The 18309-nt window shown below is 43.7% G+C and overlaps 2 protein-coding genes and 1 long non-coding RNA gene across 4 annotated transcripts in view; 2 read left to right on the top strand and 1 right to left on the bottom strand.

Annotated features, from left to right (window-relative positions):
• WTIP (WT1 interacting protein) overlaps positions 1-6068 on the top strand; it is a 61456-nt gene extending 55388 nt beyond the window's left edge. The window contains exons 7-8 of one of the 2 annotated variants that reach the window (XR_015950557.1): positions 723-791; positions 1410-5345. Coding sequence is in view for 1 of the 2 variants with exons in the window: in XM_060275903.2 (XP_060131886.1) it covers positions 723-791; positions 1410-1562 (222 nt within the window). In the remaining variant the exon portion in view is untranslated. Of the gene's footprint in view, positions 1-722; positions 792-1409 lie in introns of both variants that reach the window. The other variant, XM_060275903.2, reaches the window with a different exon arrangement.
• Positions 6069-7733: 1665 nt separating this feature from the next.
• LOC132592321 (uncharacterized) lies at positions 7734-16803 on the top strand. The gene is made up of 5 exons (XR_015950558.1): positions 7734-7861; positions 11328-11374; positions 14275-14425; positions 15676-15760; positions 16556-16803. It is a non-coding gene; the product is annotated as an uncharacterized LOC132592321 (long non-coding RNA).
• The window catches only part of GPI (glucose-6-phosphate isomerase), a 31201-nt gene continuing 27561 nt past the window's right edge, over positions 14670-18309 (bottom strand). The window contains exons 15-18 of the mRNA XM_035117931.3: positions 17261-17389; positions 16382-16457; positions 16209-16275; positions 14670-15243 (exon numbers count right to left, since the gene is read on the bottom strand). Of these exons, the coding sequence (XP_034973822.3) occupies positions 15120-15243; positions 16209-16275; positions 16382-16457; positions 17261-17389 (396 nt within the window). The 3' untranslated portion in view covers positions 14670-15119. The remainder of the gene's footprint in view (positions 15244-16208; positions 16276-16381; positions 16458-17260; positions 17390-18309) is intronic.

The following is an 18309-nucleotide window of genomic DNA, read 5'->3' as shown; positions in this document are numbered from 1 at the left end:
CAAACGAATACAATGTGCTGAACAGAATTGCTTATTGCTGGTGATGTCGAATGTGTTGACTACAAGGCCCCGACATGCTTTCCTGGCTACCAGTAAATGTGTGCAGCCTAAATAAGTGCACCTGGATAGCAATCAACCACAGCAACATCCGTTCCGTTTTTCTCTAAAAGCCACTCCTGGGTCATTGGCGAAGAGTCAGCAACGTACTGGGCACAAACTGTTAGGTGGTTCTCTTAGGCGAGACTTGAGAAACTGTATGATAACCTTTTCCTAGGCCAGCAGATAAAATATCTGCATGGCACAGAGCGCCTCTCCCCACTCACCCCGAGACGCTAGTATTTGCTCCTGTCCAGATGTGTGTAGCTTTTTCTTCACAACCTGCAGGTGTATGGGCTCTTCCCTTCTTCCCTCTTGAGTGCCCCAACCAAGCTCTAATTCTGCGGGGGGGGGGGGGGGGAATCTGCACCTCAGCCTTAAGTTGTACACAGCATTTTGCAAGGAATTATCCTTGCCTGCGAGAAGAATGGAATAAAACGGAACAATTCTGCTTCCACTAGAACCAGCCCCCAGAAACCCCCTCCCCAAATGAAGCAAAGAGTGGGTGAAGAAGAGAGACAGTTTCTTGTTAAGCTGCAAAAAATAAAAAGGGAGGGGCCTATTTCCATTGGGGGGGGGAATTATAGAATGTTGCCATACCTTATTTGTTACCTTCCTCAAATCAGGGTTCCGAGGAGACCATCCGGGTGGTGTCGATGGACAGGGATTACCACGTGGAGTGTTACCATTGTGAGGTAAACCTTGGAGCTTCTCTGGTGCTTGAGTAAGGCAGGCTCTTTGGCCTTGGTCTAAGCCAGCCTTCTCCAACTTGGCGCTTGTGCCTTACCCGCCCGCCATTTTTATTTTTACAGTATTTTGATTAGAAAAAATGTCAGGGTGCTTTACAATAGCTCCTAAAACACAATTAAACAGCAATCTATATCAGGAAAACACTTTACAGCAGTAAAATGCAGCACTGGAAGCAGCAGCAGAAATTCATCAAAGGATAAAAGGCTGAGGAAACGAAACGGGCAGCTTCGCCCGTCACTTAAACATTAAGATAGGGCCAGGTGAGCTTCCCTGGAGAGAGTTCCAGAAGCTGGGAGCCATCACTGAAAAGGCTCTGTGCGCTGCTTCCACCCTTTAGGTGGCAGGAGAATCTGGAGAAGGGACTATGAGAAAGATCTTGGTGTATGGTTGATGTGGGAGAAGATACCCCCTCAAGTATCCATGCCACAAGTAAGGGCTGTTGGGAGTTGTAGTCCAAAACACATGGAGGGCCAACCAGGTTGGTGAGGGCTGCCTAAATGTGATTCTTTTCATTAGGAGTTTTCCCCAGTTGTCTAACATATGCATACTCTTGTTCCTCTTAGGACTGTGGACTCCAGCTCAATGACGAAGAAGGCCGCCGTTGTTATCCTTTAGAGGGGCACTTGCTTTGCCATGGTTGTCACATCAGACGCCTCAGTATGACAGTGCCACCCCACCCTCCCCCTGGATACCCAATGCACATTACAGAACTCTGAGGTGTTTCGCGCCCCATCAAATTGCAACCAGGAGGGGAGGCCGTTGTTGGCGGGAGAAGATCTCCACAGATGACTTGTCAGTTCTTCTTTTAAGAGACAAAGCAGCCAAGTTTATTTATTGCTTCTGAGACTGAAAAGAGAGGTGCGCCTCTCAGAGTGTGTGCCTAAATAATTCCTCCCAAGACACTGGGTACTTGAAAAATGATGCACCACGTGGATGTAACTGTAAAAGAGCAGCGAGAGGTGTTGTTTTCTGTGCTATGCTAGGCAGGGCCATCCGTTTGTCATAGTTTTGTCCCATTGTAGTTTGGGTCCTTGCAAGAATCTTAACTGCTTGCAGCAGTGCTGCAAGAGAGAGCGGATCAATGCTACATTTTTATCCTGGGTCTCATTGCATCTTGGCTTGAGGCGTTTTGGGGGATGACCTCACAATATGAGGGTCTGGGTGGTTGTTGCAGGAGAGGATTGGGTTTTGTTTTGTTTTTTTAGTCGTGGTCAGATTTAAACATGGCTTAAGAGAAGGAAGTTGTTCTGTGTGGGAGAAATTCATTGTCTTAGCCCACGGTGCTTCCATACAGTGCCAGCAAGAGAGATGTGGAAGAAGCTCTTTGTAGAATATTATATGAACTGAACCCACTGAGGAACCATGGATGCAACAAGCATTTTTGCAGGGGGTTTCTTAGATGTTTGGAATCCCTTGTGTGGGAGTTCTGGTGCCCATTATTTTACCAGTTTAGGGATGCAGGCCGGATCCAGTTACAACATAGTCCAAGACTGCAGGGCAGGTTGAGAGCTCATAGCCTCCTTGAGCTGGCAGGCAGCTATATAGTTATGGGCAAAGTTGCTTATAATAGTACTATTGGTGTGCTGGCAGGGACTAATGGGAGTTGTAGTCTAAAACGTCTGGGAGGAAGGCTGGTGTGATGGGATGCAGAAACCTGAAAGGCTGTCTAAGAGCTGAGGTGTTCCCGCCTGCCTTGTGATGCTCCCTTGCTCATTGGAGCCTAATAAGAGGCAACCAAAGAGTGAGTTTCCTGTTTTAATATGTCTCTCCCCGCAATGACTTGGCCCTGGCACTCTGGACACCACTGCCTGCTTACTAGTGGCAGATAAACAGCTGCTAGGGGTGGCTTCCCAGTTCCTCAAATTCTGGAGTGTTTTTTTTTTGTTTTTGGTCAGTCTGTTAGCTTTTACACCCATTTCAGCTAATAAGTTATTAGCTGAAATGGGCGTCAAAGCTAAAAGACTTCCTGACTATGCAAAATTCTACTTGTTTTGCAATTGTACTAGATTATATGTTGCCTTTGTTGTGTGTGTGTGTGTTTAAGGGCAGCAGATTTATGGTGTGGTTTCAGTTGCAGGTGGCAGGCATGCTTTTTTTCCAGAGAGGTCCTTTTGATTTGGTTTGCTCCATGCTGGATTTTTGCAGCTTGCCTCTTGATAAGCTCAACTCTGGAGGTCAAATTATTAATGATTGAATCCCCAGCATTTTCAAACTGATTTCAGGATATTACGAATGACCCTTGAGAAGCACATATAACAGTTTTCCAAGGAGGCCCTGAGGGGCATTTGTTCCATCTCTTCCCCTCCTTCCCCCCGACTGTTTTTTTCAGGCTCAAGTGGGGTCATGCCACATTTAATAAAGGCCATTTAGACATCGTGTAATCGCCTAGAATGTCTGGCAAGAGCAGCTTGTTTGGACAGTTCAGTAACTGGAAAACAGGGTGGCAGAAGATGGGAGTCACTGATAGATTTGCCAGTGGCATGCTGAAATTTTCATTTTCACCAAATCCACCTTGAAAGTCTTTACCCATCGCCTCTCCAGAGACAATTTTATGGTGTGCAGACCTACTTGGAGATGTCCTTGGAGGCCAAGCAGAAGTAAAAATGATACTTAATAACAACAAACACAAAGAGTTCCATGAAATGTGCATATTTTCCTGTTGTGCCTGAGCTCCTACGAAACACCCAGAACTCTGTAGACTCATAAGACTTTATCGACCTTAAGCATGTTTTAACTGGTTTTCACTTTTACATGCGGGGGCCAGATTTCTGTCTGCTGTAAACAGTTGTATGCTCCAGTAATTTCAACAAAACTAATAATGTGATCCTTTCGTTTTAAAGCTGTCGGCCACAGCAGCCAACAGAACATCAGTGTTATACTTTGAAAGCAAACCAAATCGAACCCCCTCAAAGCAGGCTTCACACACCATGTCTGCCCTGGCTGGAGTTGATGGAAGTTCTAGTCCAAAAAAACCTAGAAGGCATCAGTCAAGGAAGGTTGCCAAACTGTTTTGCTGGAATTATAGAGGGAAAAAATAAATTGCAAAGGGACAGTTATGAGATTTTGCCCCCTTTTAATATTATAAAGTATAATAGATTAAAAATATACATGTTCTCCAGCAAGGAAGAACTTCAGCCTTTTTGAACTGGTGCAGCATAATGCTTGGGCCCTCTTGGTGTTGGAAACAACAGTCTTGATGCAGTGGGCCCAGCTTGGGGTGTGGAGGCTAGCACATGCCACAGCCTGGAGTGATGAATGCCTCATCATATTTGGATCCCTTGTACAGCATGCTTTGTTTCTCGGTACATCAGAGGTAGCCATTGAAGTACCTTCAGATGCTGTTGGACTGCAACTCTCATCATCCCTGAACATTGGGCCATGCTAACCTGAGCTGATGGGAATTGTAGTCCAACAGCATTTATGTTGGTTATCCTTGCTGTATGCTCAACATTGTGTATGCTGTTCTCCTGTGATTCTCTGGACTGGGGCCAGTCTACCTGAAACCAACCTCCTTCCATCATTTACATTTAACTCTCTTCCTCTCTTCCCACCCTATAATCACAATGGGAGTTGCAGTCCAAAACATCTGAAGGCCACCAAGTCAGGGAAGTCTGTATTACCCAGCGCCTTGAGCATATTAGTGGCAAACCTTTTAATTCATATTCCTGCCTTAATTTTCAATGAATAGCACAACATCCACACTATGTACATACACTACTGTTTTTACTGTTCTAAACTGACATCTGTTGGAATGGAGTATTTAATTTCACTTGTTAAAAATATTTCAGGTCTTTTGTTTTTTTTTTTACGCAGTTCCGTATTGTTGTATAGATGCTGAACCTTTTTATTTCTAGCAAGACCAAGTTTGCCCTGTCCAGAATGCAGTCATTTTCCATAAACTGTTTTTCCACAGAAAGCGGAATTTGATCACGGCTCAGTGGGCTGTGCCTTGCCAACTTTTTTCTTTCCATTTTGAAAAACAGAGCTTGTTTAGATATCCTTATTTTTGTCAAGAAGAAAGCATCCAGAAAGCTTCCCACAGCAACTCTGAAATTGTGTGCACTGAAATTAGAGTGAAACGTTTTACCTCTTTTCCTTGGAAAGTAGAAAAAGAAACTCGCCTCAAGTTGGGGGGGGGGGTTGCGCATAGCTCAGTGTGCAGACAGTCCCAGACTTATCCAGTTGAAAGGAACAGGTAGCAAATGATGCAAAAGGCCTGTGTCTCTGGAGAATTCCTGCCAGTCAGGAAGCAACACTGAACTAGAATAGACTTTTGCCAACCTGGTGCCCTTCAGATGGGAGTTATGTTCCAACATCTGGAGGGCACTAAAAGGCTGGATTAGAGGGACAAAGAGTTTGAAGCAGCTTTTTATGTTTGCTTCAAGAGAATTCTTTTTTAACAGGGATGGAACACTTCTTTCATTTGTGCCATAATATTTATTGGTGATTTTTTCTATTCTTTCTACTTTCAGTTTCATTGCTTAGTCTTTGCATTAATGAAAAAAGCAGGAATTTTGCCTTCCACATTTCTCTCTTGTTGGGAAATGCAAAAAAACAGCCTACTTGGAAGATCCACCATATCCCTTAAAATTATAAGCTTCCAAAGGAAAGACCAAAGTAGTTTTGAATTTGAATGAAAAGAGAATTGCTTAAAAATAGAGGGTGCACATTCTGAAATTCAGAATTTCAATAAGTCCAAGAATTTAAACCAAAGCTCGAAGAAGGCACACAAAAGCTGCTTTCTCATGCCCCGAGGAAAGTTTGTGATTCATCATGCAACTAATGCCATAACTAGAGTATATAATTTGACTTAAATTAAGTTTTTTTCTTGAGAATTATTTTCATTTTCTTTAAAAGAATATAGTTTTTTTCCAAGAACTTGGACCAATGTTGATTTTTATTTTGTAGGAAATATATTAAATGCCCAATTTGTATATCGTGTCTAGTTTACATGCTGCAAATACGTTAGTTTAACCTTGTTTGTATATATCATTCTAAAACCTTCGGCCTTTTAGTTAGTACATAGATTGACTTGTCGGGTTTTTGTCTTGTCATTTGGTTTCCTTGATTGTTGAAGAATTAAAGTTGGGAAATGTAGATTTATTTATCTAAAGAAGCTGCTTGCTATCGTCCTAAGTTATTTTAATATTAAAAGTCAGAATTTCATTTAACCTTAGATGTTATAATCTGCTTTTTTTTTCAATAAAGACATTTTTTAGTTACTTCTGATTTTATAGTGTGTTACCTAGAAGGAATCAATTGGTTATGGGAACAAACTGTGTGTTTCATGCTATGCTGCTCAACACCTTTTTATTTTGTCATTGCACTTTTATTTTTATTTTATTTTTTAAAAAAACAAATGGCAAAGCTGCATCAGGAAGCTGGCATTTAAAGTGGAAGAGATGGGAAAAAGGGTACAAGCCTTTTCTCACCCACAAATCCACAAACACCCCTCCAACAGCTGTCCTTTATATACTTTTAAATGTGCCAGTGGTTTTTTTTTTCTTTTTTTAAGGGTTACAGTGGCCACTTTCCAGTCCTCACGTATGTAAGCTGATCTTAGAGAGAAATTTCATATTTGTGTTAGAAGATCAGCATTTTCACATTTTTTGTTCTTTTAAGAACTTTCTGGTAGATGCCACCTGGACCTCGTGATTTGTTTATTTTTAATTTGTCAAAAAGATCTGCAGCTTCATCTCTTGTTACCACTATTTATCTCAGTTCTCCAGCTCCCTTCCTGGGATGATTGAATCGGCAATTTTACTGCTGGCAACTGCTTTTTGAAAGTGGGGGAGAAGAGAGGTTCACCCCACAGGAGACAAAATTGTAATGAGGCCCATTTTAAGGTGTGGTGTTACGCACCTAAAGACAGAAGTCTATCAAGTATTCTTAAAAAATAAAATAAAATTTAAATCCAGAATTCATTATCTGAATGGATTCAGAGCTTAAACTGCTAAGCTAGTTATACTGCTTTGACTTTCCTGCATACATCAAAGTCTTCTGTGGAAACTTGGGGCTTTTTAAAAAAAAAACTGGTAGTCATGGTTTAAAATCTACTAAAAGCAGCAGCAGCTTATCCCTAAATCCTCCCTTTTACCTTTATTATCAAAGTGATGCATCTCTGTGGGTGGTATTATTTTGACCCACCTCTGCAAATATCGGTGGGGGAGAGAGGAAATGAGATCATTGCCAGTCATGTAGAGGTGGTGAAGAAAGAGGATTTGTTTTTCTGGCTTTAGAAAAGACGCCCTCATTTATAAGAGACTGGAGTCTCTAGATCAGCAGGTGACCAGCTAGACTTTTCATCTTTTTTTCTCCTAGCAATATTGGGTGTGCCCCTTCTGCAAAAGCTTTTCTGGCATTCAAGCCCCCTGATCAATATTTGCTCCAATGGCCTTTGCGGTGCATGAAGTGCTATTGTTCTTTGTGTTTGGAAATGCAGCAATTGCTCAGCTGCTTTTAAAAGTAGCCAGGGAGCAAAAGGAGGAATGTGAAGCAGGAAAAACAACTCCTAGAGATGCCTTAAACAAGCAACGACTTCACACTAATTGGCCAAAAAGGCGCTTTTTGGGGGCAAAAACTCAGGAACAATGAAGTGTCTCCTAATCAAACAACATGATCCGTTAACAGCCCAGGGTCCTCAAATAAATGCTGCAGATATTTTTGGACCAACAAAAAGGATGCAGGTAAAGTTAAAGATTACATTTAAATGCTTCTTACAATGCCGGCTGGGATATTCTGCAATACTTGGGACACAATCCAGTGAGAAGTCTTGAAATGCACAGCAGCTGTGGCAAACCAAGTGCTTCTGGTTCACTTCAGCGACACTTGTCTTTTTAGAATTTGAAGCAAAGTTTAGATCAGGTTCTTTTTGTTTGCACATCAAAATAATATAATCCTGATTTCATATTCTTTCCTACAGAATCCATTGTCGCAGATATCTTCTGTTACCTATGCCCAGCGTAGAGGAGCACCCTAACAGGATTGTGAGACTCTTTCCCTCTGGAAAGGCAAGGTAAGAGCAATAACAAGTGGTCTGATGGGAGACTTTTCAAATCCCTGTCCTCAAACACCTTCAAAGTCTCCTCCACCAGGAACTCTTAGCAGAACCACCAGCCCTGCCTTTGCCAAGTTGATGGATGTTGTAGTCCAAATCACACCGAGGGCCTTAGATTAGGGAAGGTGGTATTACAGTCATGAGGAGCTGATACTATGCCCCACTGCGGCAATTTTGTTTTTGCAAGGCTCCCCACCCCCCGCCACCAGTTGTTTGATCTTGCCTGGCAGCATCTGGTGCCCAACCTTCTATGCCTCACATGCTGCCCAGCATTGAAAGCTGCTGCCTGGACTTGCCTGCTGAATGCATGTCTCTTTTTCTTTCCAACATTGACAGACGGCATGATGAGTCGTCTGTGGTAACCCAACCCACCTTCTTCTTCAATGATGTTATTGTTCACAATTATCTTAATTATATGGTAGTTTACTCTAATAACCTTTTTGCTGTAAGCCCTGCCTCGGCGATCTGAGATTCCTTGGCTGTAGGGGAAAAAATGTGGGCCCCTAAGGAGGCAGTAAAGCACATGGTTCTAGAAGCTTCTCGATAGCTGGATCTCTTATTTATTGTGTGGCGCATTCCATCAAACTCCTACTCTGGAGACCTGGGAGGTTTTGCCACCATCTTCTTTCCCACTATCTCTTTCTCATTATTTAGCTGTTTGTTTCTTCTGTTCTTCTCTTCCGCAAGTTTCTGAGGTATTGGGGTTCTGAGCCGCATAAGGCTTTACAAGTGAATGCCAGCGCTTTGAATTGATGTTACGTGTTTGGACCATCCTGCCTGATCAACCATCTGAGCACAGACTTCTGCAACAGTTGCTGTGTCAGATGCTGTTTGTTGGCTTCAAAGGCAGCCCCACATTGAAGGCTCCAGGTGGCTGAACAAAACTCCCTAAGCAGTAGAATACCGTAGTTAATGGTACGAAATGCTGCTGAGAGATCATGGTTAATAGGTTAATTAAAGGTAAAGGGACCCCTGATCATTAGGTCCAGTCGCAGACGACTCTGGGGTTGTGGCGCTCATCTTGCTTTATTGGCCAAGAAAGCCGGCGTACAGCTTCCAGATCATGTGGCCAGCATGACTAAGCACTTCTGGTGAACCAAAGCAGCGCACAGAAACACCGTTTCCCATCCCGCCGGAGCGGTACCTATTTATCTACTTTCACTTTGTGCTTTCGAACTGTGAGGAGCTGGGACCGAACAACGGGAGCTCACCCCGTTGCGAGGATTTGAACCGCCGACCTTCTGATCGGCAAGCCCTAGGCTCTGTGGTTCAACCCACAGCACCACCCGCTTGAAATTAAATGATAGAAACTCATCATATTTTTAAAAATAGAAGCAACAGAAGCTATTACTTTGTCTCTGAAAATGACTTCAGATGCCTTGTGGGTTCCAAATAATAAACGCTGTCTTGTACAACGTATGGTAATAATAATAATAATAATAATAATAATAATAATAATAATAATAATAATAATATTTATGCCCCGCACATCTGACCGGGTTCACCCAGCCACTCTGTGCGGCTTCCAACAAAATATTAAAATACAGATTGCGAGTTTGGGGTGGGGGGTTAGGCTGTATGCCCGAGTCCCTTCTAATTCCTGGATCCATCAAGGGTTAAATTTGCTGGATTCCATTGTTAGCTGGCCAGCTGTCTGATGAAGCTAAATGTTGGAAGATTCAGGACAGATAAAAGAAAGTCCTTCCTCATGCAGTGCATAGCTAAACTACAGAACTCTCTCCCACAGGAGGCAGAGATGGTTACCAGCTTTGTATGGCTTTAAAAGAGGATTAGACAAATTTTTGGAGGCTATATAGATGGCGAGGAACCATGATTGCTATGCTCTGCCTGCACAGTTGGAGGCAGTAATGCTTTTGAATATCAGTTTCTGGAAACCGCAGGAAGGACAAATGCTCCTTGCACTCAGGTTGTACTTGCAAGCTTCTTGTGGGCATCTGGTCAGCTGCTGTGAGAAGAGAACGCTGGCCTATATGAGCCACTTGCCTTATGTTCCCATGTTTTTTGATAGCTTGCTTTGCCCCAACGAAAGGAGCCCAGCAGTTTGCCTCCCGGTCGCCTCTTCCTATGCTTGTGGCATCCATCAGTCTACCAGTCCTTTTCCTCACTGTCTCTGGGTGACCCCTACTGGAACGATCAGTTAACTCTCATGCAGCAGAGACGTCCTGCTGCAGCTCTATCTCCCTTCTGCACTTAACGCTTCTTTTCCCCTTGGAATGCTCCTCCTTGTGGCTGGCAGTGGCCTTGTGTAGCTAGCTATTAAGCAAGTCTATGCTGTAGGCTGTACTGTTCTTGGCCCACTGAGATGACTGCAGAACATGGGCCACGAACAGTCTTGGCTCAGGGCTGACCCAAGACTTTTTGCCGCCTGAGGTGAACCACCCAGCCAGGGAACAATGGGAGAATAAAGATTTGCTTCGGAGAGGTGGGGGAAGGAAATCAAAGCAACTTCACCTGACGGTTGAAGTGGGACTCACAAGGAAACAGGCCTGCTCTGAATCAAACCAGGTAGGTGCAGAACCCAGGGGACCCAATGAAAGCCCCCATTTCCTCCCTGGGGGTGGAAGACCAGCAGCGCCTTCTATTCGTCGAGAGGCTTCTGTAGAGGTGGCATTGGGGTGGGGAGGATAGCTGAGGAGGCAGCAAATCTGATCTTCAAGGAGTGTGCAGCAGCCATCACACTCGCAGCAGCAGTAACATTCCTTGGGCGCCAGATCTTCTGCCCCCTGGATCTGCCACCTGAGGCAATCGTATCACCTAGCCCCATGGGGGAGCCAGCACTGCGGTCACCCATGCCACCAAGGGCATTTGCATTGCACCTGGGGCTGTCAGCCAGCACCTGGCAGGCCACAATTCATAGAGGACTTCATGTGGCTTTCACCCAGTGTTACTGGTTCTGTGGGACTATATTTTTCTTCTCAGCAGAAAGGGGGAGATGGTTGGCCAACTAGGGATGTTAAAGAACATTTTCTGTAATAGACCAAAAACTACAATTGCATGCCCACTGTTGTCTCTTGTTTGTTTGTTTGTTGCCTTCCCTTCACTCTTAAGGTTTTGGGTGGGGTGGGGGGTTTACAGCATTAAAACACCATATTCAAAATGGTTTAAAACACCTTACAACCATAAAAATAAGGTGGGTCCAAAAACAAGTGTCAAAAGCCAGGGTAAATAGGTTTGTACCAGAAGGTATATAATGAAGGTGCTAGGTGCACCTCTGGGGAGGGGGCTCCATAGTTTAGGGGCCACCAGATTAAGTAGCCAATTACCCAAATTCTAAGCCCCAGAATTCTTTGCAAAGTCCCAGTGCTAGCAAAGTTGTTATTATCCAAGTAGTTTTTAATAATTAAAAATAATGATGATTCGATTTATTTGTAGTACAAAACATTTGTTTTCGTTCATTCTTCAGGGAAACTTCAACAATCCTATGGTGCTCCAATTTGATATACAGTGCAGGTAAGGGAGACTAATAACTCATATAGCAACCCAGCCCTCCAATGTTTTAAACTACAACTCCCATCAGCCCAAGCAAGCATGGCCATGTTGGCTGAAGTTGGAAGTTTGTAGTCCAAAACAGCTACCAGGTGCTAAGTTGGGGAAAGTGGCCTTTGTTGTTCTAGGTTATTACTACTTTACATATAAGCCAATTCAGTGGAAATGTCTAAATTTGAGAGCAGGGCATAATGTATAGGAATGAAGTGAAATGTGATTGCCTGATTATGCCTTTTCCATATATATACCAGAACTGACATTAATTAGACCTCTTACTTCCCCTTGGCCCTCTGTATTCAGTGATGGCCACTAACTTTTAAATGGCTTCAAAAGGGGACTGGATAAATTCACTGGCAAATGGCTTTCAATGGCTACTAGCAAAGATGGCTATATTCTGCCTCCATGGTCAAATGCAGTACAGTAATGCTTCTGAATACCAGTCCCTGGAAACCGCTGGAAGGAAGAGGGAACTTGTACCTGAATCCTGCTTGCTGGTTTCCCACAGCCACCTCATTGGCCACTGTGAGACCAGGATGCTAGACCAGATAGCCCATTGGTCTGATCCAGCAAGGTGTTTCTTATGTTCTTATCCGTAACACAGCACTAGCTTTTCCTCCATATCCATCGTTTCTCTGATTGCAAAAATCAAATGAGCTAACACATATTATCGTACGTTAGCAGCATATACTCCTATGGTACGGTAAACAATGCTGTTTTAGAACTATCAGGAATATATAAGCCAGGAAGTACAAAACAAGCCGCTGAAACAGGCTCAGTCATGGCAAGCCAACAACTGTCAGCTGCTCCCTTTGATCCAGTCCAATCTTTCTTCAGTTCGCTGAAATCTTTCTAATCATTTGTCTTTGATCCCTTTGTAGAATTCTTCAAAGGGCTTCCAAGTTAACTAACACATAAGCAACCCTTACACAGAGAAATTGCATCTAGCCTTCACACATACTTTATTTTCACAGTGCCAGTGGGCAGTTATAATGCTTATCTTAGATGAAAATTTGGGGCAGGGACTCTTTTTAATGGTGCAGAGGCAGCACAGCTGGGATAGCGATTTTTCTGACCTTTTACTGTGCGCACATTATGTGACTGAAAGGTGGCAAAGAGGGGTGTTTTAATTTCATTTGGGGAGGGCATTGAGGACCACCAAGGCTGTTAAACTCAAACTGACCACTTTAAAGTCCTTTTAAGGTACTAGGTCATGGGCATAACTTGTCCTTCATAGAAAGGGAACATCAATATTGCTCAGGAAGGAGAAAATGAGATTTTGAGTGGAAGAGCTGGTTCGATTTTGCCCTTTGTTCCTTAGCAGTCACTTCAAGCAATATCCTTTTATTTGCTTACCATTCTAGCCCTGATTTAGGGTACAACCCTATACACCCTTACCTGGGAGTAAGTTGCACTGAACGCAATGGACCTTACTTCTGAGCTGACACACATACGACTACAGCACTACAGCTCCAGCAAGCATGGCCAATGATCAGATGTTGGGAGTTTTAGTTCAGCAACCTGGAGGGCTAGGTTCTCTTTTTCCTACAAAGTTGATGTCGCCAATCAATTTTTGCCAATAATTGTAATTGCTTTTTAAAATGGTCCTGCATCGAGATTTTGGTTTCAATGTTTTGTGCTGGCTCCTTGGGATTTGAACCAAAAACCTTTACATTTTTCTCTCATGCATCTGAAGTGGGCTCTAGTCCACAAAAGCATATGCCATAAAGAGTATTTGAAATTTTAAACCTATTGTTGTATAGGTTGGAAGGACTCTCAATTTCACAGCCTCCAGGTGGATCTTTGTTCAAGCTTCACCACACTGAATGCCTGCAAAACCACTTGTCTGACTGAACCAAGCATTTAAATGAGCTTTGTACATCTGTTTGTATTGAGCAGCAAAACTGCCTCACCATCCTTGAGCTGCGGTGTTTGTATAACGCACCCCTTAATCTCCAGCTCTCTTCTCTGTGATAGGGGAATGGAGTGTGTCAAACGAGAAAAAGCTTTTCAAGCAGCTATTCTGGAAGAAAAGCAACTTGGATGTGGCTCAAGGCATTTTGAGAGGCTACGAAAAGGAAGTAAGGGCCCAGAAGCCAGCTTTCTCCAACCTGGCACCCTTGAGATGATTCGAACTACAGCTCCCATCATTCATAGCTGTTAATCTATCAGCCCCAGGTAGCATGTCTGAGTCCAACACATCTGTAGGCCACCAGGTTGCAGAGAAGACTATCTTACCTGCTTTTGCTTCCTCGGCACTTCTGTTGCCTTCAGAAAGGCCATGAGAGTCAATACACACAAAAATAGGCAGAAGTAAATGGCTGGCTCCCCATGAGGTGCAGGCCCCTGTAAGAACAGGATGCTGGACAAGATGGACCTCCTTTGGCCTGATCCAGCTTCTGCAGGGCTCTTCTCATGTTCTTAATGGCACCAATTTGATAAAATGCCAGAATGGGCCTGAGGGATTCTCCAAGCCCCACTGCAGAATGAGGGCCCATCAAGCAGGATCATGCAACTTTAAAAAGTTGTAGTTTGTTAAGGGTGCTGAGAGTTGTTGGGAGACCGCGTTGAGTTACAATTAGCAGAGGGTAGTGTGGAGCTGGAAGGGCTTCAGAAAATGGGAACCCAAACAACCAGGGGACTGGAGCAACTGCCCAATGAAGAACAATCATGACACGTGGGGTTTAATTAAGAGAAAAGAGACATGGCAGGTATGCAAGGCAAGGAAAAAGTGGAAAAAGAGGAGGAGTTTGGATTTGATATCCCGCTACCCGAAGGAGTCTCAAAGCGGCTAACAATCTCCTTTCACTACCCGAAGGAGTCTCAAAGCGGCTAACCATCTCCTTTCCCTTCCTCCCCCACAACAGACACCTAGTGAGGTGCACGGGGCTGAGAGACTTCAGATAAGTGCGACTAGCCCAAGGTCACCCAGCAGCTGCATGTGGAGGAGTGGAGACGCGTACCCGGTTCCCCAGATTACGAGTCTACCGCTCTTAACCACTACACCACACTGGATAGGTAAGTTTTCTCCCCCTCTCATGACAGGAGAACTCATAGGCTTCCAAGGAAGTGTATAGTGTGCTCTCACAAATCTGGTTGGCTTTAAAAAGAGGATTAGACAATTTCACGAAGGTTAAGGACTACTGATGGCTGTGTGTATGAGATCCTGTATATTCAGCTCAGGATGAAACTAAAAGGTTAACTATATCATGGGAAAGAGCCAACAAACCCATTCACACCTCAAAATAAAAGGAGAAAAACACAAAGCAGCCATGTTTTAGTTAACTGTGGGGTGTACAAGTTGGGGTGGGTCTCACAATTACACCAGCTTCACAAGATACAGTGCAGGCAAAGGGTTGTTTTTTTTTGCTGCTGCCTGTTGTGCAGCTTCCATCTAGGCAATACAGAGTGGAGCTGGAGTGGGAAGTGAAAGGGGGGGGGGAACAGTACCCAACAGTTACAATTCAGCTGCCACGAACAGCAACTAAACAGCATTTTCCAGCTGTCACAAGATTAAAAAAGGTTTTGTTTGCAACAACGCTCAAAAAAGCAACAAGGCTAACCGTTAATAGCTAACAAGTGTAGAGAGGCCAGAACTGGTGGAAAAAAGTGCTATTCCGGTTAAGAGTGGTTAACGAAGCAGAGACTACAACATCGATCTGGGTGTTTGGCGGTTGGATTGTCGTCGGCACACAGCCCTCCTGCCCTCAGATCAGGCCCGGTGTTTCTTGATGAAGTTGATCAGCCCGTTGGTGGAAGAATCGTGAGATGTCACCGGCGCATCAGATTCCAGTTCTGGCTCAATTTTCTTGGCCAGCTGCTTTCCAAGCTCAACGCTGGTTTTTGCATACAAAGGGAAGGAAAAGGACGGATTTAGGTGAGAGACCAAAGGCCTGGTTTAGGCACTGGTTATAACCTGGATTTCCTCCAAGCTTAAGGCAGCATGGGTGCAAATCAGCAAGGCCTGCAACCACACAACCGGTGGTAGGTGGTACAACAAGACAGGCTTTGTGGCTGAGCAGAGGATTGATCCGAGGTCTTGCCAGTCAAAATACATGCTAGCTAGCAGTTGAGCCACACTGGCAGGAACATTTTTAGTGGCTTAGAAAAAGCAATCCAGAATGTGTATTTCCATGGCTACTAATCTTGATGGGTATTGTTCTGCCTTCAATTTGGAGGCAGTAATGTTCCTGAGTACCAGTTGCTGGAAACCACAGGAGGGGAAGAGGGTTTCTTGGGCTCAAATCCTGCTTGCACATTTCCCACAGGTGCCTGGGTGACCACTCTGAGAACAGGATGCTAGACTGGATGAACCCCCTTTGGCCTGATCCAGCAAGGCTCCTCTTAATAAAGGTGCTCTGTGTGTGTGTGTGTGTGTGTGTGTGTGTGTGTGTGTGTGTGTGTGTGTGTTCCCTTCACAATATGATGTTTCCAACTATGTATGTTTAACTTCTGCTTTTTTGGTGTGTTTTTATTTATAAAAGCACAACCAAAAAACAAAACAAAACCAGGAGGCTTTTCAGTGACAAAGTGCAGCTTAGTTGTCTGAAAGGGAACTTCCCACACAATTGATGGCAGTGAAGATCAGTCCAACCTGTCAAGAACATACCTGCTGATCCTTTAGCAAAGTTGCTACAGCAACAGGCCAAGGTGCAAATAGCTCATTTTTCCACTATGAAACAAGTTTGCCCTAAACTGATCTGGATTCCTTTAAAGTTAAGTGGGAGTCCAACCCTAGGAAAGCAGAGACTCATTTCACAAGGAAAGCCCCCCTCCCCCCATATACATGAAAGTGACTTACCCCCACTGGTCATAGCTGTTAATATCCCATATAACTCCTTGAACAAAGATCTTGTGTTCATACATCGCTGTAACAGATTAAAGAAAACAGAAGAAGACAGGCAGGATGAATAGTGAGTCTTATGGGAGACAAAGCAGCCTATGAATACAAATACTCAAGAGTAAGACATTTACCAATTAAGGCTCCAAGAATGAATGGGTTAAGTTTAGAAAACACAATGGAATTGGTTGGGCGGTTTCCTTCAAAGACCTATAAAGGAAACACAAGAGATACACATTTATTACTCTCTGCTCTAATAATAATAATACTCTTCAGACCTATAAAGGATGCATCTTACTGTTTCACAGCCAAATCACCAGCGAAAAACCATAACAGCTACAGGATGTGCCGCTTCTTCAAATCCTCCCTTCAACAAGCTTGTATCTGAACATTTGGGTCCTTCCTGCCCATAAAAGCAAAAGCTCAAGCACCCATACGCATCCCTTGTTTGGTGCCTGGCTGACACTGACAGCCTTAGATTTGTGGTGTCCTTGGAGCAAGGACCTGCCTTCCCCTGTAAGACTCTAAAGACAATAAATACTTTAATAACAGCTAATAGCCACCAATTGCCTTTTCTATTTGTCCAAAACGGTTTTTTAAAGCTATCCAAAGCTGCTGGCCACCACTGCCTTCTGTGAGAGCAAGTTCCACAGTTTAACTCTGAGCTGTGTGAAGAAGTCCTTTCTTTAGGGAATTTTTTTAATGTTTGATGTTTTATAGTGTTTTTAATATTTTGTTGGGAGCTGCCCAGAGTGGTTGGGGAAACCCAGCCAGACAGGCGGGGTATAAATAATAAATTATTATTTCTTTACTGTCTTGAATCTTCCAACATTCTGTTTCATTGGATGGCCATGAGTTCTGGCGTTATTGGGGGACAGGACTTTTCTCTACAGCAACCTTTCCTCAAAGGGGAGTCACCCTGGTTGGCCTTCAGTTTACTCATCCAGTTGCATACCATAGTGCAATGCCCGCAACCCACCCAGGTGCTTGGATAGATGCTGCAACTGAGGTACCTTGTGTGGAAGAATCTTCTCCAGGGCATCCCCGCTCAGCCCAGAAGCCTGCAGCTCTTTACGAGCTTCGTCTGTGGTCTTCCCTTTCATTAAGGCCTCAGTCTGGGCAAGGAAATTGGCCAGAAGGATCTAGCAGGAAAGAGAGAGAGAGAGAGGCCTGTGTCATTTTCTGTGGTGACCAGGATTAGGACAGAGAGGAGGTTTGCCCTTTCGTATTTTAGATACCATGCTGCTGATTTTCTCCGTCCTTTTTTTTAAATAAACGTCTTTGTTAAAAAACACATAATAAAATAGATTTGCATATCACAACTGTTCATGTTAATATTTTTATTTCTATTGCCAAGGATTGGAATACCACGTGGACAAAATTTCCCTACAAAGCAATCCCAGCTTCACTTAAGGAAATTGCACTGAAAGCATTCCAGAAATGGCAGCTTACTCCTCTACGCTTGGCGAATATCAAACCAATTCACACCCCATGGTGTTGGAGGGATACAAAATTAAGGGGCACTTCTTGCACATGTGGTAGGAATGCAATTACGTTGCCACATTTTGGGATTCCAGCTTTACTGAGATCCACAAAATTACTGGCCAACATCTAAAAAAAAGGCAAGTGAGCTAGCCCTGTTGAATTTATTTCAACCTAAATGTTCATTTTAAATTATTAATTGGATATTTACTGGTAGTGCCCATGTTGGCAATTGTCAGTTTTCGGAAGGTGCCAATTTTAGTCACTATTAATATATAAATTGCAAATACTATGGTTGAAGGAAGTGAAATCCAGAAAGGGACAGATGGGCCTTTTTAATCGTGATTATTCACCAACTCCACCCCACCCCCCACTTCTTCAAAACCAATAATTGATAGCACACCCTGGAATTGGTAAGCTGGCTGACACATGTTGTGTGTTAAAAAACATGTATCTCTTGCTGGAGGCCTGTTGCCAAGTCCATTTGCTAGCCACTGCCTCCCTTTAACGCAAGGAAGATGGAACCTATTAACTTCTGATAGCACATGCTGAAATCTCAGAACCCAGGGACTGGGCTTCA

The sequence above is a fragment of the Zootoca vivipara genome, chromosome 6, assembly GCF_965207765.1.
Source record: "Zootoca vivipara chromosome 6, rZooViv2.hap1.1, whole genome shotgun sequence".
NCBI classification, from domain to species: domain Eukaryota; kingdom Metazoa; phylum Chordata; class Lepidosauria; order Squamata; family Lacertidae; genus Zootoca; species Zootoca vivipara.
The sequence above is the reverse complement of the archived record's forward strand: the minus strand, read 5'-3'. Positions and strand labels throughout refer to the sequence as shown.